At 42.7% G+C, this 22,428-nt stretch overlaps 1 protein-coding gene across 5 annotated transcripts in view; it reads left to right on the top strand.

The window, feature by feature from the left end:
- Positions 1–22,428, top strand: part of LOC126268022 (probable tubulin polyglutamylase ttll-15) — a 78,154-nt gene that overhangs the window by 34,170 nt on the left and 21,556 nt on the right. For all 5 annotated transcript variants that reach the window (XM_049973435.1, XM_049973436.1, XM_049973437.1 and 2 more), the window contains 3 exons: positions 2,533–2,762; positions 11,765–11,928; positions 14,110–14,285. In XM_049973435.1, coding sequence (XP_049829392.1) covers positions 2,533–2,762; positions 11,765–11,928; positions 14,110–14,285 — 570 coding nt within the window. The remainder of the gene's footprint in view (positions 1–2,532; positions 2,763–11,764; positions 11,929–14,109; positions 14,286–22,428) is intronic.

Here is a 22,428-nt window from a genome sequence, read left to right as displayed (position 1 = left end):
TCAAGGCAGCTATATCTATATCTAGCCTAGCTAGTTCATGGCTGATAAGAGCGGTTCGTCTCTCTGGTCTCTCACTGTTCATGTTCCTATAGTCATTATCATTTCATTCTTCTTTGGTTTTCATGTGCAGTATAAGGAGTGACATTCTGGGTGCGGATTCCCAGCCTGGTTCAGGTGTGATTTCTGATGTTTAGCTCACATTTTCTAGGGCCTTCCCCATTCAGGGTGAGCAGCAGTCATCCCAAATAGGCCTACCCAGTCACAGATGCAGGACCAGATCCCCGAGTAGTCACACGGGTTCCAGGGAGGTGACCATCGCACACCTGCTTCCAATTTTCAGGTCCAGACTAGTAGCTTCCAGCGTCACTCAAAGCCTGCTACCTCTGTCCTTACGCCATCGCCATTGGGCTTTAAAGAAATTGACAGGAGAAACTGCCATTTGCATGATTTTGTTTACGGTGGATTACAGCTTGCAAGGAGTAGGCCCTAGCCACAAACTATGATTCTGGAACAGTTCATCATGCCACATAAGTATGAAACATATGACTACAGGTACCAGAATTGCCATGGACTGCTGTGAGCTTAATGATGGCTGAGCGGCGCCTTTACAGCTGGTTCATCTGCCATGCCCTCTTCTGCCTCCATGATCATTGAGAACCTGGAAGATAAAAGAGTCTTCTTCCGCTTGCTTCACAATTGGGTCGATGGTAGGATAGTAGAGGGGAAAGTGAAAGACACCCTTGGGCCTTGAAACCTAATACTGTTGGCATTGAAAAAAACCAAGAGTTGGCCAAGGGAGGCTGATAGGAAAGATAACAGAAGAAGCCTGATACAAGTAAGTGGAAGTAATGCCAGACTTAGCTAAGGGCCCATGTGGTTGCCACCCACATACTCCCAAGACAGGAACCCCCTGGGGGGACTACACTTTGCCTGGAATCTCACCAACTGACCTGTCTGGCATGGGTGACCCTACAGGAGCATAGCTCCCACCACCTTAGCTCAGTGGGTCACAGAGACATGCAGACCCCACCAACATTAAGGTAGTAGTCCATCGAGAGGATTCAAGAATATGGAATCATGCATAAAAGTTAGTTGAATTTGTGGTTTAGTTTCCTTGCATTTTACTACTCCCTGTTTTCTTTCTTTCTTTTTAAATTTATCGTAATGATAACTGGATAATAAGTAAGAACTAGTAATTATACCATTTGTGTCACCTAAGGCTGAAACATAAAATGAAGAGGATTACAAGACAGTCACTGTTTTTCCATAAGTCAGTATGCCTGGTGTGTGTAAGATATGTATTAATTTAACAAGAAGTTAGGACATATTATCACATGTCAGCAAAGAGATAACTTTGGGTGAGGCATAATGAAGGTGGTATTCTTTTAGGTGAAAACACATGACAACCATGTCTTTTGCATGTGCATTGTAGTGTATTGATTTATAGAAATAGCACCATTGATGCATATCTATGGTTTTATGTGAGTATAATAGGGATTTCTTTTATCCTAGAAGTTTTCAGTACTCCACTACACAAGATTCTTTTCTTGATTGACTATCTTCTGTAGTAAATAAATTAAGCCCACTGACTAGCTAGCTCATTTTCTTGTTCTGAATCCCATAGAACAGCCCTGCTCCGAAGTGGTTGTAGTAGTGCATGCCAAGCACTTCAACAAATATATGACTATAATGTATATGTAATGGTACTTTAGTTTCAGGTGCTGATATTCAGTACAGTAATAACACTCATCTTATTGGGAGACTGAGGGCACTGGATAAACTTTCTATTTATTGTAAGCTTTTAACTGAATAATCTGGATCTTTAATATTGGCACCTGCAGCAAGTTCATCTAACAACAAAATAAAATAGTCTGAATATCAATTCCGAAATTCTATCCTCCCAGATAGGATTACAAAAACTTGCACTTTATACTTTAAGTTATTCACTTTCTCGGATTACAATCACTTTTCTGCCTTAAGTAAGTCAGTGCTGAGATTATATAATTGCTCCACATGAATAGTTAATCACACATTATGTGTAGCTTTTATTCACTTCAAACCTATATTACCTTAGAATGTCTTCTGCATAGCTATTTTCACAATGATATACTAAACTCTTGCCAGGAAATATTTTTCAGGTTATATTTTAACTGATGGACTCAGTAAGCTTCAGTGCTGAAGTAAGGCCAAGGCAAAAATCTGTTGCAGAAATGGGGTTCCTAAAATGATGGTTCTGTCTCCCTCCCTCCCTCAATCTCTCTTATAACGAATATGAATAATCTGAGATATAGATTTTGTCTCGCAAATGAACAGTTGGACGTAATTTTATTAGGCTAATTGATTTAGCATCTAAAGCTGTTAAGTGTTTACTAGATTTTGTCACCTACTGTCTACAAACTGAGACTCTCCATCTAGAAGCTTCTCTTAAATTACTATTTTTTAATAGGGATGTCATTCAGAAGCTTTTTCAGTTGTGAATTTGTAAAATTGAAGTGTTGTTAGTGACAACCTAATAATACCTTTATGTTACAGGCTGCATCCAAGCCTTCTGCTGTGTTTGTGCAGAAGCATAATCAACACCGAGGAATTAAAATTCTCTCACTTGATGAGATGAATCTTAATGATAATGGTACTTTTGTACAAGAATATGTAAGCAATCCACTTCTTATTGATGGTTACAAGTTTGATATTGGTGTATATACAGTACTCACTTCTGTTGATCCACTTCGATTGTATGTATATGGTGGAGACATTCTCTTCAGGTTAGTACATTTGTAATCTTTTGTATTATAGAAATATTGAATATACTCATTGCTAGCAGGAGATGTATACTAGCGAAGTCAGGCATATGGTGTTGAAGAGAGACAAAATTGTATGGGTGTGAAGATGATCAAGAATGACTAACAATAAATTGGCCATTTCAATCTCATTTCCTTTTATAATTTAACTGCCATGAGTCATGAAATCCTGATTGGTTTGAGAATGTCCTCCAACTCTTCATATCTTGTATTAGTGTTTTTGCCTCTGCTTTTTTACTGCACCCAACAACTTAGGCAATTTGGTTTTAGTAACAGTACCATCCCTTTGGCAAGAGTTTTCCATTGGATTCTGTCCTCATCTTTGCTGTTCAGGTCATCTTTGTTACATATATAGTGTATACATATATACATAATATTTGTATGCCTCAGCTGCTTGAAGGGATTTGTTGTTGACAATGTTGACTCATTCAGAGGAAACTGCAACATACATTCAGTGAACATTAAATGAAAAAACCATTTACACTTGGTTAACACTTCCTTAAGCATGGCTAACACTTCCTTAAGCATTGTACAGTTAAGTGTTCACTATTCAGCAGGTTTCATTTTGAATAGGCTTCCAGCATAACTGAGCAAGTTGACTGATAAACCCCAAATCTACCAATATTATGGTGATAGGTTTTCTTGTGACACACTTTGTCTGTTGTGCAGAGGACTCCTCCCAGTAGTTGAGAAATACTCTCTGTAATGTGTCATTTACAATTTTGTGTTTTATTAATTCTTCAGTTCTTTTCCTCATAAATTTACTAATTATCATTCTGTAAACCATGTATTGACTTATTCCCTGACCAAGTATCTTAGCCTAGCATGGAACGTGAATAAGATAAAAAAATAAATAAAGTATCTATCCTGCTATATTTTCATTGGTTTTAGGTCTGGTATGTCTCTTTCCAGTAATAATGAAACAATGGAAAACCCAGAATGGAAATAACAATATTATGAGAAGGAAAGTTGCTACTCACCATAGACTGGAGATGCTGAGTCACAGATAGGCAGAACAAAAAGACACTCACATTTAAAGCTTTTGACCATTAAGGCCTTCATCAACAATACACACACACACACACACACACACACACACACACACACACACACACACACACACACACACACACACACTTTGGGAGGTGGTGGGAGACTGGAAAGATAAGATAAGGGAGACTGGTTTTTGTACGAGGTTGGGAGGATAATTATGGTCAGTGAAGGTTTCAGTGAGACCCTCGGTATATTTTGAGAGGGAGTGCTCGTCAATGTAGGTGTCACGACCACGGGAGGCTAGGCTGTACGGAAGGGGTTTCTTGGTAGGGAATGGGTGGCAGCTGTCGAAGTGGAGGTATTGCTGGTGGTTATTTGGTTTGTTATTTTTATGGGCTGCCTGGGCGTGGCAACCATAATTTGCATATGGAGTAGGACGTGACCAGGTTGTGGCTAAAATCTGGTGGCAGGAAAACGATTAGTGACAAATAAGCGCCAGCTAATATAAAACAGTTACTTAGCTTTATTGACAGCAAAGAGTGTACCGTAGATACAGTTCCAATTAGTGTCCAAGAATATTCCTGATTCGTGGCCTAAGTCGTTATACAATACTGAATCACACTGCGAGCTAGCTTACCAGACAATGAATGACGGCACTGACGACTGCAACGAGCTGTCCGGAGGCTCCCTGACTTGGGGCCAGCGCCCCTGTTATATCGTGTAGCCAGAGGGCGCTGTAGGCCCCAGCTCAGCAATGGTGCGATGCCTTTGGTTGGTAGCAATGCCATGGGCCGCTGGCGGTCGCGACGGGAAACTGTGGCAGAGGAGACGACGGCAGGGCGCGCTCGCTACAACATTCCTTCCCCCTTGAAAGGCCACCACAACGTCAGGTGCTGCCAGGGCCTGACGAAGAAGGGTGGGGGGGGGGGGGTGGCTACTGTGAGGCGACGGGGAACCAACAGAGCAAGGCTGGGTGGCGTCGACTCCCGCGTCCTGGCATTCGCCCTGCGCTAAAGCCGGAACCAGCCGAAATAACGCCAAGGACGCAATGCACAGCCGCCATGATGGACCCAACACTTAACGTGCCCAGACGCTCAAGGACGACAATGAAGCCTCGGGCGGCGGTGAAGATGATCCAGGAGAAGAGGCAGCGATGGAGTCCCGGCTAGGAAGAGCCAGAGGGTGGGCTGGACCAGCCCGGACAACCATGTTGACTTGTATTTGGGAAGGGTCCTGCAGTGGCGATGGCTGCGGGGGCAGGGCCTACGAGGGATGCCCACCATCCAGGAACCGTGGCGAGTCCGCCTGTGGGTCTGCAACCGGGAAGCCGGTGGCAGTGTCGTTAGCACGGCAAAGCCACAGCTGATTGTGGTGGCAGTGCTGCAAGCCGACAGGGGTGGAAACAAGTAACATGTGGGAACCCAACAGCCGGACGATGGTACCCTGTCCTCAGCGGTGGCGGCCGGCAAACAACCTGCAATACGCAGGTGTGTTACGTGCAAAGCAGTCATGCAGCTGCAGGAGCACTGGTGCGCGTGGTGCGGGTGCAGCAGGGTGAGCAAAGTTCTGTGGTGACGGCCATGAAACAACTCTGCCGGTTTGGCAGGATAGAACAATGACTGTAGAGACTTACAGTCCGTCACTAGAAAAAATATTCGGCTATACAAATAGCCGTGGAACTTCATGACCCCATATATGATTGCGAAGGCTTCTTTTTCAATTTGCGAGTAGTTTTGTTGTGTGGCGGTAAGTAATTTAGAAGCAGAATCTATCAGTCGATCAGCAGATCCAACATGATGCGACAACACAGCACGTAAACCATAGTATGAAGCGTCCACAGCAAGCACAACTGGTTGAGAGTGATCGAAATGGACTAGGCAATGAGCTCTCAAGAGGGCGTTTTTCAGTTCCTGAAAAGCTGCTTGGCATTTGGCCGACTACACAAATAGAACATTGCGCCGGCATAATCGATGCAACGGCGCAGCTATTTGTGTAGCATTAGGGATGAACTGATGATAATAGGCAACCTTGCCCAACACAGATTGCAGTTCTGACAAGTTCTTAGGCGAGGGAAGGTTGGCAATGGCACAAAGGTGTGACTGCAATGGATGGACACCTTGTGCGTTGATTACATGTCCCAAATATTCTATTTATGTACGAAAAAACACACATTTGTCTTTGTTCACTTTGAGGCCTGCCCCCAACAACACCAAAAATAGGCAACGCAAATTCTGCAAGTGTTCATCTGGAGTACGACCGGCAACTATGATGTCGTACAGATAATTGGAGCAAAAAGGGACTTTGGCAGTCAGTTGCGACAAGTAATGCTGAAAAATAGCAGGAGCTGATGAGCTGCCAAAGCGGAGGTGTAAATACTTAAAAAGAACCAAGTGAGTGTAGATCACAAAAATGTCTTGGGGTGGTTCATCTAAAGGAAATACGAGTCCTGCAAGTCAATCTTGGAATACTATCTGCCCATACCCAATTTGTCCATCAATTCCTCCGGGCGAGGGAGAGGATAGCTATCCGCAATCATTTGTGGATTCACTGTACTCTTGAAGTCCACACACAGACGCAAGGAACCATTGGGCTTTGTCAGCACAACTAATGGGGAGGCCCACTGACTAGCACTAATGGGTGCAATCACCCCCTTATTTTGCGAGGAACGGTGTTCCGCTGCAACTTGATCACGCAATGCAGGAGGCACTGATCGTGCTTTGCAAAAACGTGGCCGGGCACTTGCCTTGAGCATGATGTGTGCAACATAGTCACAGACGCAGCCCAAGCCACCACTAAACAATTCTGGGAACTCGTCACAGAGGGGGGACAACAGCAGCAGCAGTAGTAGGACAATCACTAATTGCTAACACATTGTTTTGGATGCTGAGTCCAAACAAATTGAAGCAGTCCAGTCCAAAAATGTTTTTGCGTGAGTGTGCAGCTACAACATGCAACTTAATTGTCCTGGTCACATTATGTTATTGTGCTGACAAACTGCATGTGCCAAGAACTGAAATACGCTTGCCTCTATGCACTGTAAGTGGAGAAGAGGGCTTTGAAAGTGTAGGCTTTCCTAGCAGTTCATACACACGGCTATTAATCAGTGTAACGGCAGAGCCCGTGTCCAATTGAAATTTCACATGATGCAAAGCCAGGAGCAAGTCAATGTACAATTTGTGAGCCCGTCGGTGCACAGAGGGCGGCAACGCACTACCACTATCAACTACATTGACACTACGGAACAAGCCACTTGCTAAAACACTGTTTTCAACACTGTCAACAGTAGAGCCAATAACATGGACTGAATGTACGTGTCCAGAAGCACGAGGAGCAAATGTATTCAGTTTACACTGTTGGCACATGGATTGTACATGTCCAGTCTTCCCACACACGTAGCAAGAATAGTTACGCAATGGACAATGTTCGCGTTTGTGATGCACATTACACTACAGGCATGATTTCAAAGGCACCTGCGAGGAAGCGAATCGTTTGTTTTGATGCAAAGGCTGGTGGCAGGAATGCAAGTTACTGCCGCCATGCCGTTTGTGTACCCGTGGTGTGCGCGGCAACTTTTCTCTACAACGGTCAGTCTGTCGTACACTAGGGTCGTTCGACACACGACAAATCGATGACAAATCAAAACTGTTTTGAGTATTTTCACATGCATCTCTACTTTCCAAGATAGTGACAACTTGGTCGAGGGAGGGATCGGGGATCCGCAATATCTGCTCCCTAACATGTACGTCCTGCACATTCTGAGTGATGGCATCATGAATCATAGTGTCTGCAAAAAGTATACCACAGTCACATGTAAATCGACAATCATGAGTTAATTCTTTGAGGTTGGTAATCCACTGGTAGGTTTGACCCGGCTGTCTATGACAGCGAAAGAACTTGAACCTAGCTGCAGCAACTAGGGTTTGAGAGTCAAAGTATTGTAACAAAGCCTGAATGCACTGTTCATATTGCAAAAGTTCTGGGCAGGAGGCTGGAAACAACTTTTCTAAGAGTCGGTATACTTTAACACCCGTGGAGGCCAATAGAAAAACAAGTTTTAACTGACCTGGGTGCTGGTGAGCCGCCATGTGTACCTCGAATAGAGCTAGATATTCATTCCATGTTTCTTCATCCTGATTGAAGGCTCTGAATGGTGACGTGCAGGTTGGTTGGTGCGTGGGGCCGACTGCAGCAGGCGTCATTGATTGCTGCTGCACTGTTATTAGTTGCTGCACGCCAGACAAAAGTTGAGTCATCTGCTGCGTCTGCAAAAGCAAAATCTGTTCAAGAGTGACTGTGGAGGTAGTAGACGCTTGCACTGGATGGGGTGGAGCCTGGTGCGGAGGCGTGGGAGTTGCCTTGTTAGTACAATGCAACTGTTCAGAACAAGATATCAATAAACGAAACAAAGGTGCGAAGTGCTCCACACTGAAATCCGAAAATGTCCACAAGAAATTCGGTTAGTTTTGGTTAGGCGCAAGCAAGAAACAATTAGCAAACGGTGCACAAGCGATAGCAAATGTTGAGGCAAGCGGGATTGACAAAGGCGGCAGGAGGCAGAGTCCGCCCGCTGCTCAGCAAAACCAAAATCCCCGTCGCCACTTTTATGGGCTGCCTGGGTGTGGCAACTATAATTTGGATATGGAGTAGGACATGACCAGATTGTGACTAAAATCTGGTGGCAGGAAAACAATTAGTAACAAATAAGCACCAGCTAGCATAAAACAGTTACTTAGCTTTATCGACAGTGAAGAGTGTACTGTAGATACAGTTACAATTAGTGTCCAAGAATATTCCTGATTCGTGGCCTAAGTCGTTATACAATACTGTATCACACAGCGAACTAGCCAGCCAGACAACGAATGATGGCACTGATGACTGCAACGAGCTGTCTGCAGACTCCCTGACTCGGGGTCAGCGCTCCTGTTATATCATGTAGTCAGAAGGCACTGTAGGCCCCAGTTCAGCAATGGTGCAACGTCTTTGGTTGGCGGCAACGCCATGGGCCGTCAGCGGTTGCGACAGGAAACCGTAGCAAGCGAGGTGATGGCAGGGCGCACGTGCTATTCGGTTGGGTCTGCGGATACAAAAAGTTATGGACAGAGGTAATGACGTAGCCATCTTTAAGGTGGTTTGTTGTGTTGAGTTGGACCAAGTGAAGCAAATGGGGGAGAAGTTTTGAGGTTCTGGAAGAATGCAGATAGGATGCCCTCACCTTCGATTCAGATATAAGAGATGTCATCAGTGAATCTAAACCAGGTGAAGGGTTTAGGATTCTGGGTTTTTAGGAGGATTCCTGTAGATGGCCAATGAATAGGTTGACATAGAATGGTGCCATGTGGGTGCCCATAGCCATACCCTGGATTTTTTTGTAAGTAATAGTTTCAGAGGAGAATACATCCTTTCATCACCACCTACTCCACTTTGGTCACTAACATCGTTTATCCCATCAAAGGCAGGGCTACCTGTAAAACCATTCATGTGATCTACAAGCTAAGCTGCAACCACTGTGCTGCATTATGTAGGCATGACAACCAACAAGCTGTCTGTCCACATGAATGGCCACCAACAAACTGCGACCAAGAAACAAGCAGACCAAACAGACCATCCTGTTGCTGAACATGCTGCCAGACATGACATCCTTCATTTCAGTGAGTGCTGCACAGCCTGTGCCAAATGCATCCTTCCACCAACACAAGATTTTCTGAACTGTGCAGGCGGGAACTTTCCTTGCAATACATCCTACATTCCTGTAACTCTCCTGGCCTCAACCTTCATTAGTCACTGTCCTCACCCATCCAGCCCCTTCCCTGTTCCCATTCCAGCACTACACAGCCGTCTTTCCACCACTACATCCAGTCTTTTTATTTCTCTCCTTTTCTGGTACCTTCCCCCCCCCCCCCCTTCCCCTGCTCACCACCCCCACTTTACTTTCCACCACCCCCACCATACTATCCCTCCCCCTCCCAACCCCAGCCTCCTCCCTGCCCCCACCCAGTCACCATTCCCATCATACACTGATGTTGCTGCTTGGAGGGTGGTTTCAGTTGCCTGTGACTGCAGTCATGTGTGTGAGCTGTGTCTGCGTGTTTGCATGTGTGTGTCTATTGTTGACCAAGGCCTTAATGGCTGAAAGCTTTAATTGTGAGTGTCTTTTTATTGTGTCTATCCGCAACTCAGCATCTCCACTATATGGTGAGTAGCAACTTTCCTTCTCATAATATTGTTTCTTTCTGGTAATACCTAGTTTTGCTTCATTCAACTATTTTCCTAATTCTGGCCAGAGGAAGAAGTGTTTCCACTTGGAGATCTTATTTTTACAATGATTTTCTTACTAGAAAATTTAAGTCTTGTAGTATTGGTTAACCCAAAGAAAAAATTGACCTTTCATAATATAAATCAGTAAGCTGAAAGCAGAAATATCTGTTCTCATTAATGGAGATCAGAGGTTTTCCTAATGGAAGTGCTGAAATTATTTCAAATTTCCCTGATGTGTTACAGTTTTGAATGCCTGTACTTGATTTCAGTAACATTACAGTGTTCAGTCACATACTTGTAGTGGAAAACTGTGGATGGAATGAGTAAAGATAACCATTCACTTTACAGGAGCACTTTTGAAGGAGCACTTGTGATTTATTAAGTTACTGGTCCGGCACTTTATATTGATATAACTCCTACCAAGTTGTATATATGCAGTCAGAAGCAACAAATCAAAATTTGTACCAAGGCTGGGATTCAAATCTGGGTCTCCTGCTCATGAGGCAGATGTGCAAACCATTATCCTGCCCTGGAACAATGGCTTTGCACAACTACACAAACTATCTTAGTGTGCCTCCCTCCTCAATCCAAATTCCAATTCATGCCTCAGCCCACTTCATATTCCCCCTAAACTTGAACAGCATTGCAGAGGTTCTCCAACTGGATTGGAATAGCACTCCACCATTGAATGAAATTTGAGATAATGCCTGAAATCCAGACCTAGTTATTTTAATCAAATGAAACTGCGTAATTCCAAAAACCCAGGTCAAAATTTTGGCTTTAGTACAAATTTTCCTTCGTCTCTTCAGTCTGCTTATATACATCATAGATGACTGAGACTTGTAAAGGTCTCAGGAACCCTGTAATCTTGTTTTACTACCAAGTTGTCAGTGAGAGTTAATTTTCATAAACTTTTTACTTTTATCAGCACCCACCCATAACTTTCTGTTGAACTTGCTGTGGAACCACTATAATCATTCATCTGGTTGTAATATGTATAGTTTCCACTGTATATGCTTTCTTATTGTCTTCCACAACCTGTCTTTCTCCATTGTCTATTTACATTCTGCATATTATCCAAATGTCTGTTGTTTATTGTCTCCCATTTTATATTTTCAATGTATTGTTTGCATATTTTCTTGTGTATTTCTTCATGATGCTTTTTTCCGACTTTTTATGGCTTTTTCCCATTGCATCCTTTTTTTTTTAGCTTCTCTTTTGGTCCATTGCTTTTCAGCAACTTATTATTGATACTCTGCTCTGAATCTTGGTTCTCTCCCCCTCCCCCCCTTTCCCCTTTCCTCCCTTGCTCTTTCCCCTCACTCCCTCCCTCTGTCCCTCTTTCATTTCCCCTCTCCCCTGCCCCTCCCTCCCCTTCCCTCCCTCCCTTCCTCCCTCTCTCCCTCTCTGCCCCTCTCCCTCCCCCCTTTTTTCTCACCTGTATTCCAACTCATGGGTTTAGCATAACTTCTCATTTTAGTTTCTTGTTTTACATATTTCCTGATATCCATGTTGAGAAGCTATACGGATGTTCTAGAAGCTGGATATTCAACTGTATTTTTTAAAAAATTGTGCATTTTAACCTGCTTCAGTTATCGATATTTTCATATCTGAAATGCAGTGTGCAGTAATTGTAATTTATTTCATCTTTGTCCTATTGAGTTCATTTCTCTTATAAAGATTATTTTTTTCTGAAGTGTCCAAAAATTTTGCTTCAGGTTTTGTCCTGTCAAGTATCATCCCTTTGATCCAACTGTACTTGATAAATATGTTGTGGGAGATGATTACCTTCCCATATGGGAGGTACCGTCACTCAAGAGTTACTATAATGACTTGGGTTTTTCCATGAAAGAGTCTTTTGATGCATATATGAAGAGCATTGGTAAGATGAAAGAATTACTAAATGAAATAGGACGTTGTGTAAGATAACATGGGGGTAAAGGAGGAGGTCATCTTCACAGCTTCTATTCACTTACACTTATTTGCATGCTCTTTATTTCTTTTTGTGTCTTACTCAGTACCATTAAGTTAATCTGCACGGCTAATTTTACTGTAATAAGATCTCATTTTGATATTACACTGATAATTTTTTTGAAAGTTTGTTTGAATTATTTGTGGAAACAAAAAATAATTAAATTAATAATTGTTAAAATATCATTTTGTCACTTATACAAAAAAGGTCTTGATTGTACTGTGTTTACAGTATTATAGTAGTAGTGCAGGGCAGTGTGGCTCAACAGAATGGGAAATTTTAGAATGGAGATTAATAGATGAACACAGTTACTTACATATTTGTTTATGTCAGTGTGTAGTACAGATTATGCCATTATTGTATTTCCAGAGATTTTTATTTCTTGAATAATGCATTTGATAGATGTGGTCCTCCTTGGGGTAGACCTTCCTGCAGCCTGATAGGAATGTTATGTATGGTTCAACCTAACATTTCAATAGGAATTCTGATTTCCTTTCATATTCTTGCCTTAAGTTGTTTGGTGGTAGTTGGTCGAGTGTGGTAACCGTCTTCTTAAGGTGACCCCAGAAGAAATTGGTCACACAGTGTCAGGTCAGGCAATCTTGAAGGCCACACAATGTAATCGTGCCTTGAAATGATACAATTACCAAACAATCATCGCGTTGATATCCGTGCTGTATGTGTCATTACTCAGTCATATTGAAACCAACTGTTGGCAGGAAAATGGGGCAATTCATTCACAACAGAACTTTTCATCATAGAAATATGTACTGGTGGCACTCTCAATCCACATTCAGTATTCATTGAACAATTGAGTGGTGCAATTGTAGAAACTCTGCATGACATCGAAACAGAGCACTGTGGAGCTCTTATGAAAGCAATTTACACACCCTTGACATTGTCTCCCATATGAGTGCTTTAGGGGGTCTCCCTGCAGTTAGCTTCTTCAATGCAGAACTCATTGCTTCAAAATTGAAGACCCAGGTGTTGATTGCATGCCCTGAGCGAGAGAACATGACCATGCTACCCAGTGTTGAAGTGATGCCAAAATTCTGGATATGCAGCCTCCACAATTACGTTCTTGCAATAAGCTTGTACCACAAAGGCATGCTAGACACCATTCCATTGCTCCATGTTTACTGTTTACTAAACAGTAAGACAGTGTGAGCAGCGTTTTATTTGTCATTCACCACCACCTACCTCGCAGCATTGCCACAATGCATTCCAGAATTTCCCATTATTTTGGGTCACTGTGTATTATGGCAATGGAATTTCGGGCTAGAGACTAGGTAAAAAAGTCAAAATATGCAACTGCAGGAATCCTGAAGGCGAATAGTTCATGGTGCATATACACACTGAAAGGCTAGTTAATGACCCTAACTGTGGAGTTTTCCTTCTTCTTTAGGTACCTCACCCCAGCCCCCATCCCCAGCGCCCCCTCCCCCACTCCCCAGGGGGGGAAAAAAATTAGAACTGGAAGAAGAACAAAATTTTAAAAAAATGAAGCTGTATGCTGATGTTTGTGTTTACTTGTGCACCACATGATTTATCCATCTGCCTTAGAGCGTATTATAATTTTGATTGGCAGATATTTTTTGTCTTCTAGATAAAGCCAATGGTGTAAGATCTGTTATATCACTTCCCTTTTCCCCATTGCATTAGGTGTACTTGGTGTGCACTTGGTTTACATTGAATTCAAATAAAATATTTTTGAATTGTGTGAAAATGTAAAATTCACACAGCAGTTTCGAGAAAACTGAAACTACTTGAAAAATCTGAGACATTACAGTATTTTATAACTCACCTATTTCTTAATTCTTCTGGTGCTGTATTTACTAATCAGGTGGAAATATTTCAATTAATAGCCTTCTCTGTCATAATTATATGACAACAACTAACATGAACTCATTACTGCTACACATTCATAAGAAAGAATTTAAAGGTAAGTGGGAAATAAATTTCTCAGAAAGGAAAAATATTTAGCAAATAGACTTCTTTAATGAATAAATATCTCTAACATGTAGCCGTCTAACTTCAAATAAGGAACAAAGAGAAAATAATCTGATTTACATTACTGTGTACTGTTTTCAGGGAAAGACACAGACAAAATTTGGAGTCAAGTTGATGAAGCAATTAGAAATATATATCTGGCGAAAGAAGCATTAATAATACAGATTTCGTCAAAATTCAAATCTACGTCAAATTTTTTTGAAATGGTGCGGATTGATCTAGTGCTGGATGAGGATTTAAATGTTTATCTAATGGAGGTAAAGAAGTTATAACATTTCACTAGAAAAATATGAATTAAAGACCCACATATGAATATAAATTAATAGTAATGTAATGTTTATGAGTGCATGATGTGTTTTTTGTGTATCTGTTTTGTTTGAAGGGCAAGAAATTAAAAGACTCTTGCATGAGGTACAGTTTCAAATGCAATTATTGTGAATTTAGTTAATTCCATGATCTTCTGTCATTTGGTTGATTTATAGCTTTGATGGCTACATGCAGCTAGACATCTTATTGAGTTCCAAAAATAGCACTGAAAGACCTAAGTCAAAAAAAGGCCCCGGGAATAGACAACATTCCATTAGAGCTACTGATACGCTTGGGAGAGCCACTCCTGACAAAACTCTACCATCTGGTGAGCAAGATGTATGAGACAGGCCAAATACCCTCAGACTTCAAGAAGAATAGAATAATTCCAATCCCAAAGAAAGCAGATGTTGACAGGTGTGAAAATTACCGAACTATCAGTTTAATAAGCAGTGGCTGCAAAATACTATCACGAATTCTTTACAGACGAGTGGCAAAACTGATAGAAGCCAAACTCGGAGAAGATCATTTTGGATTCCTTAGAAATTCTGGAATACACGAGGCAATACAGACCCTACGACTGACTTATCTTAGAAGATAGATTAAGGAAAGGTAAACCTACATTTCTAGCATTTGTAGACTTGGAGAAAGCTTATGACAGTATTGACTGAAATACTCTCTTTAAAATTCTGAAGGTGGAATTCTGAAGGTGGCAGGCTTAAAATACAGGGAGCAAAAGGCTTTTTACAATTTATACAGAAACCACATGGCAGTTATAAGAGTAGATGGGTATGAAAGGGAAGCAGTGGTTGAGAAGGGAGTGAGACAGGGTTGTAGCTTATCCCCAGTGTTATTCAATCTGCATATTGAGCAAGCAGTAAATGAAACAAAAGAGAAATTTGGAGCAAGAATTAAAATCCATAGAGAAGAAATAAAAACTATGAGGTTTGCTGATGACATTGTAATTCTGTCAGAGGCAGCAAAGGACCTGGAAGATCAGTTGAACAAAATGGACAGTTTCTTGAAAGGAGATTATGAGATGAAGATCAGCAAAAGCAAAATGAGGATAATGGAAGAAAGTAGTCAAATGAAGTCAGTTGATACTGAGGGGATTAGATTAGGAAGTGAGACACTTAAAGTAGTAGATGGGTTTTGCTGTCTGGGGAGCAAAATAACTGATAATAGTCAAAGTAGAGAGGATATAAAATATAGACTGGCAATGGCAAGAAAAGCGTTTCTGAAGAAGAGAAATTTGTTAACATCGAGTATAGATTTAAGTGTCAGGAAGTCTTTTCTGAAAGTACTTGTACTGAGTGTATCTATGTATGGAAGTGAAACTTGGACGAAAGATAGTTTAGACAAGAAGAGAATAGAAGCTTTTGAAATGTGGTGCTACAGAAGAATGCTGAAGATTAGATGGGTACATCATGTAAGTAATCAGTAGGTACTCAATAGAAGTGAGGATGTAGGGTGCAGTAGTTACTCAGAGATAGTGTAGCCTGGAGAGCTGCATTGAACCAGTCTCTGAACTGAAGACCACAACAACAACAACAACAACAACAACAACAACAACAACAAAAACAAAATCTGTTTCAAATTATTGCATTTTGTGTTATCATAAATGGATGCTGCCCTTGTCAGTTTTAGTAAAATAATTTTGGTACTAAACTGCATCACCTTGCAATGTGAAAAATACAGGTGAATCAGCACATCAGCATAGGCATAATGTAAGGAAATGGAGAGGAAGCAGAATAAAGTTACAGACCACAGACTTCAGTGAGTGTTCCACTGAACACTCCTTTGAGTGCTGTATTTCAGTAATAGATTTGCAGGTACATACAAGATAGCAGTTCTGTCTGTCTACAGACTCCAACAGGACAAAGATTCCAAGACTTACCAAGCGGGAAAGTGCCGGCAGACAGGCACATGAACAAAACACACAAACACACACACAGAATTACGAGCTTTCGCAACTGGCAGTTGCTTCCTCAGGAAAGAGGGAAGGAGAGGGAAAAATGAAAGGATGTGGGTTTTAAGGGAGAGTGTAAGGAGTCATTCCAATCCCGGGAGCGGAAAGACTTCCCTTAGGGGAAAAAAAGGACAGGTGTACACTCGCACACACACACACACACATATCCATCCGCACATACACAGACACAAGCAGACATATTTAAAGGCAAAGAGTTAAGGGCAGAGATGTCAGTCGAGGCGGAAGTACAGAGGCAAAGAAGTTGTTGAAAGACAGGTGAGGTATGAGCGGCGGCAACTTGAAATTAGCGGAGGTTGAGGCCTGGCGGATATCGAGAAGAGAGGATATACTGAAGGGCGAGTTCCCATCTCCGGAGTTCGGATAGGTTGGTGTTGGTGGGAAGTATCCAGATAACTCGGACGGTGTAACACTGTGCCAAGATGTGCTGGCCGTGCATCAAGGCATGTTTAGCCACAGGGTGATCCTCATTACCAACAAACACTGTCTGCCTGTGTCCATTCATGCGAATGGACAGTTTGTTGCTGGTCATTCCCACATAGAAAGCATCACAGTGCAGGCAGGTCAGTTGGTAAATCACGTGGGTGCTTTCACATGTGGTTCTCCCTTTGATCGTGTACACCTTCCGGGTTACAGGACTGGAGTAGGTGGTGGTGGGAGGGTGCATAGGACAGGTTTTACACCGGGGGCGGTTGCAAGGGTAGGAGCCAGAGGGTAGGGGAGGTGGTTTGGGGATTTCATAGGGATGAACCAAGAGGTTACGAAGGTTAGGTGGACGGCGGAAAGACACTCTTGGTGGAGTGGGGAGGATTTCATGAAGGATGGATCTCATTTTGGGGCAGGATTTTAGGAAGTCGTATCCCTGCTGGAGAGCCACATTCAAGGTCTGATCCAGTCCCGGGAAGTATTCTGTTACAAGTGGGGCACTTTTGGGGTGATCTGGAACCACAACCACAACACCCCAATTCAGTAGTTAACCTTTCCTCCAAACCCCTCTCCCAATCCGAAACCTCTGTCCTATCCAAAGGCCTCACCTTCAGCCCCACTCCCAGGTTCAACCAAACTGCCCTTGTCAAGGATTTACTGTCCTACACTCATAGTCTCTGCTGGAAATATCACTTTGCCATGAAGAAAAACAATCCTGATCCCACTCCTAATGATCCTACTCCCCAAGACACTATCCAAATTGAACCCTGCCTGCAACAGTTCCGTCCTCCATCACAGCGGGACCCACCTCCTCTTCCTCAAAATCACCCTCTCCAAACCTTCCAGGAATTTCTCACTTCCAGCCTTGCCTCTCAATCTTTCTTGAAAAACCTGAATCCTACTCCCGACATCACCACAGCCGAATCCCAGGCTATCCGTGATCTGAAAGCTGACCGATCCATCATCATTCTTCCGGCTGACAAGGGTTCCACGACTGTGGTACTTGATCGTCGGGAATATGTGGCTGAGGGACTGCGTCAGCTTTCAGACAACTCTACATACAAAGTTTGCCGAAGTAATCCCATTCCTGATGTCCAGGCGGAGCTTCAAGGAATCCTCAGAACCTTAGGCCCCCTACAAAACCTTTTACCTGACTCCATCAAACTCCTCACCCCACCGTCACCTCGCACTCCTACCTTCTACCTACTTCCTAAAATTCACAAACCCAAACATCCTGGCCGCCCCATTGTAGCTGGTTACCAAGCCCCCACAGAACGTATCTCTGCCTACGTAGATCAACACCTTCAACCCATTACATGCAGTCTCCCATCCTTCATCAAAGACACCAACCACTTTCTCGAACGCCTGGAATCCGTACCCAGTCTGTTACCATTGATGCCACTTCCCTATACACAAATATCCCGCACGTCCAGGGCCTCGCTGCAATGGAGCACTTCCTTTCACGCCGATCACCTGCCACCCTACCTAAAACCTCTTTCCTCGTCACCTTAGCCAGCTTCATCCTGACCCACAACTTCTTCACTTTTGAAGGCCAGACATACCAACAATTAAAGGGAACAGCCATGGGTACCAGGATGGCCCCCTCGTATGCCAACCTATTTATGGGTCGCTTAGAGGAAGCCTTCTTGGTTACCCAATCCTGCCAACCCAAAGTTTGGTACAGATTTATTGATGACATCTTCATGATCTGGACTCACAGTGAAGAACAACTCCAGAATTTCCTCTCCAACCTCAACTCCTTTGGTTCCATCAGATTCACCTGGTCCTACTCCAAATCCCATGCCACTTTCCTAGACGTTGACCTCCATCTGTCCAATGGCCAGCTGCACACATCCGTCCACATCAAACCCACCAACAAGCAACAGTACCTCCATTATGACAGCTGCCACCCATTCCATATCAAACGGTCCCTTCCCTACAGCCTAGGCCTTCGTGGCAAACGAATCTGCTCCAGTCCTGAATCCCTCGACCATTACACCAACAACCTGAAAACAGCTTTCGCATCCCGCAACTACCCTCCCAACCTGGTACAGAAGCAGATAACCAGAGCCACTTCCTCATCCCCTCAAACCCAGAACCTCTCACAGAAGAACCCCAAAAGTGCCCCACTTGTAACAGAATACTTCCCGGGACTGGATCAGACCTTGAATGTGGCTCTCCAGCAGGGATACGACTTCCTAAAATCCTGCCCCGAAATGAGATCCATCCTTCATGAAATCCTCCCCACTCCACCAAGAGTGTCTTTCAGCCGTCCACCTAACCTTCGTAACCTCTTGGTTCATCCCTATGAAATCCCCAAACCACCTCCCCTACCCTCTGGCTCCTATCCTTGCAACCACCCCCGGCGTAAAACCTGTCCTATGCACCCTCCCACCACCACCTACTCCAGTCCTGTAACCCGGAAGGTGTACACGATCAAAGGGAGAGCCACATGTGAAAGCACCCACGTGATTTACCAACTGACCTGCCTGCACTGTGATGCTTTCTATGTGGGAATGACCAGCAACAAACTGTCCATTCGCATGAATGGACACAGGCAGACAGTGTTTGTTGGTAATGAGGATCACCCTGTGGCTAAACATGCCTTGATGCACGGCCAGCACATCTTGGCACAGTGTTACACCGTCCGAGTTATCTGGATACTTCCCACCAACACCAACCTATCCGAACTCCGGAGATGGGAACTCGCCCTTCAGTATATCCTCTCTTCTCGATATCCGCCAGGCCTCAACCTCCGCTAATTTCAAGTTGCCGCCGCTCATACCTCACCTGTCTTTCAACAACTTCTTTGCCTCTGTACTTCCGCCTCGACTGACATCTCTGCCCTTAACTCTTTGCCTTTAAATATGTCTGCTTGTGTCTGTGTATGTGCGGATGGATATGTGTGTGTGTGTGCGAGTGTACACCTGTCCTTTTTTTCCCCTAAGGGAAGTCTTTCCGCTCCCGGGATTGGAATGACTCCTTACCCTCTCCCTTAAAACCCACATCCTTTCATTTTCCCCTCTCCTTCCCTCTTTCCTGATGAAGCAACTGCCAGTTGCGAAAGCTCGTAATTCTGTGTGTGTGTTTGTGTGTTTTGTTCATGTGCCTGTCTGCCGGCACTTTCCCGCTTGGTAAGTCTTGGAATCTTTGTTTTTAATATATTTTTCCCATGTGGAAGTTTCTTTCTGTTTTATATATATATATATATATATATATATATATATATATATATATATAATTTCATTTAGCAGTTACAGAGGCTACTAGTAAGACTTGGTAGAAGTAACTGGGAAGTGAGTGTACCTGGAGATTTCAATAGTGATTTAATCTCAGATATTTCTTATGAAGGACGTTTGGTGTTAAAAAATGTCCATACTCAGTTTGGTCCACGTAGTAACATTCCCAAGAAGGATAGAAGGACATTGTGCACCAGTGCTCCAAAATTTGTTTCAAAATGAAACAATCTTTCATGAAATAGATGCAAACCCTATAATAAATGGTGTGTCTGATAGTGACGGTAAAATAGTATCAATTAGATTGAACTAAAAAGAGAAAAGTAAACATCTACAGAATTGGAAATGCTCAGGAGCTACACGATTCAGATATAACGTGCAGGTTGAAAAATGGGAAGAAGATTGCCAAGAATACATAGTAGGTGAGAAATTTAATTCTTTCCTAAAAGATTCATAAGGCCTGTGAATCCAGTTTTGTTTACAAGAACTTGGAAACAATCAGCATGGAAATCCAGAGAAAAAGTAGCTGACATCTGAGGTCAAGGTGTCTTTTGCATGGAAGGCAGAGAACTGTATTTATTGTAAAGGACTAGCTCTAATTAAGACTTAAAAATAAGCTACCAACAGTGTTGCATAATTGTTTATTGTGTCACCAAAAATGTGAGAACAAAACCAAGGACAATTTGGAGCACTATTTAATGTGAAATGAATGAATTTGCTATGGCTAATGATATTTAACTCCCAGATGACAGTAACAGTGAGACATGATATTGAATTCAAATCATCATCATCATCATCATCATCATCATCATTTAAGACATTATGCCTTTCAGTGTTCAGTCTGGAGCATAGTCCCCCTTATAAAATTCCTCCGTGGTCCCCTATTAAGTGCTAACACTGGTGCCTCTTCTGATGTTAAGCCTATTACGTCAAAATCATTCTTAACCGAATGCAGGTACCTTCTCCTTGATCTGCCCCGACTCCTCCTACCCTCTACTGCTGAACCCATGAATCTCTTGGGTAACCTTGCTTCTCCCATGCTTGTAACATGACCCCACCATCAAGCCTGTTCGCCCTGACTGCTACATCTATAGAGTTCATTCCCAGTTTTTCTTTGATTTCCTCATTGTGGACACCCTCCTGCCATTGTTCCTATCTACTAGTACCTGCAATCATCCTAGCTACTTTCATATCCGCAACCTCAACCTTATTGATAAGGTAACTTGAATCCACCCAGCTTTCGCTCCCATACAACAAAGTTTGAACGGTGCACAGATAACTTAGTCTTGGTACTGACTTCCTTCTTGCAGAAGAGAGTAGATCGTAGCTGAGCACTCATTGCATTAGCTTTGCTACACCTCACTTCCAGTTCTTTCACTATGTTGCCATCCTGTGAGAATGTGCATCCTAAGTACTTGAAACTGTCCACCTGTTCTAACTTTGTTCCTCCTATTTGGCACTCAATCCGCTTATATTTCTTTCCCACTGACATTACTTTCGTTTTGGAGATGCTGATCTTCATACCATAGTCCTTACATTTCTGATCTAGCTCTGAAATATTACTTTGCAAACTTTCAATCAAATCTGCCATCACAACTAAGTCATCCGCATAGGCAAGACTGCTTATTTTGTGTTCACATATCTTAATCTCACCCAGGCAGTCTATTGTTTTCAACATATGATCCATAAATAATATGAACAACAGTGGAGACAGGTTGCAGCCTTGTCTCACCCCTGAAACTACTCTAAACATGAACTCAATTTACCGTCAACTCTAACTGCTGCCCGACTACCTATGTAAAGACCTTTAATTGCTTTCAATAGTTTGCCTTCTATTCCATAATCCTCTAGAACAGACAATAACTTCCTCCTAGGAACCCGGTCATATGCCTTTTCTAGATCTATAAAGCATAGCTACAATTCCCTGTTCCACTCATAATACTTCTCCATTATTTGCCGTAAGCTAAAGATCTGGTCCTGACAACCTCTAAGAGGCCTAAACCCACACTGATTTTCAACCAATTCGTCCTCAACTAATACTCGCACTTTCCTTTCAACAATATCTGATAAGATTTTACCCACAACGCTGATTAAAGAGATACCTCTGTAGTTGTTACAATATTTTCTGTTGCCATGTTTAAAGATTGGTGTGATTACTGCTTTTGTCCGGTCTGATGGAACCTGTCTCGACTCCCAGGCCATTACAGTTATCCTGTGTAGCCATTTAAGACCTGACATTCCACTGTATTTGATGAGCTTTGACTTAATTTCATCCACCCCAGCTACTTTATTGCACTGCAATCTACTGACCATTTTCTCCACTTCCTCAAATGTGATCCTATTTCCATCATCATTCCTATCCCATTGTACATCGAAATCTGAAACATTACTGATCGTATTTTCACCTACATTGAGCAACTCTTCAAAATATTCCCTCCATCTGCC

The sequence above is a fragment of the Schistocerca gregaria genome, chromosome 4 (assembly GCF_023897955.1).
Source record: "Schistocerca gregaria isolate iqSchGreg1 chromosome 4, iqSchGreg1.2, whole genome shotgun sequence".
Lineage (NCBI taxonomy): Eukaryota > Metazoa > Arthropoda > Insecta > Orthoptera > Acrididae > Schistocerca > Schistocerca gregaria.
Note: the sequence above shows the minus strand (reverse complement) of the source record. Positions and strands in the feature narration are given on the sequence as shown.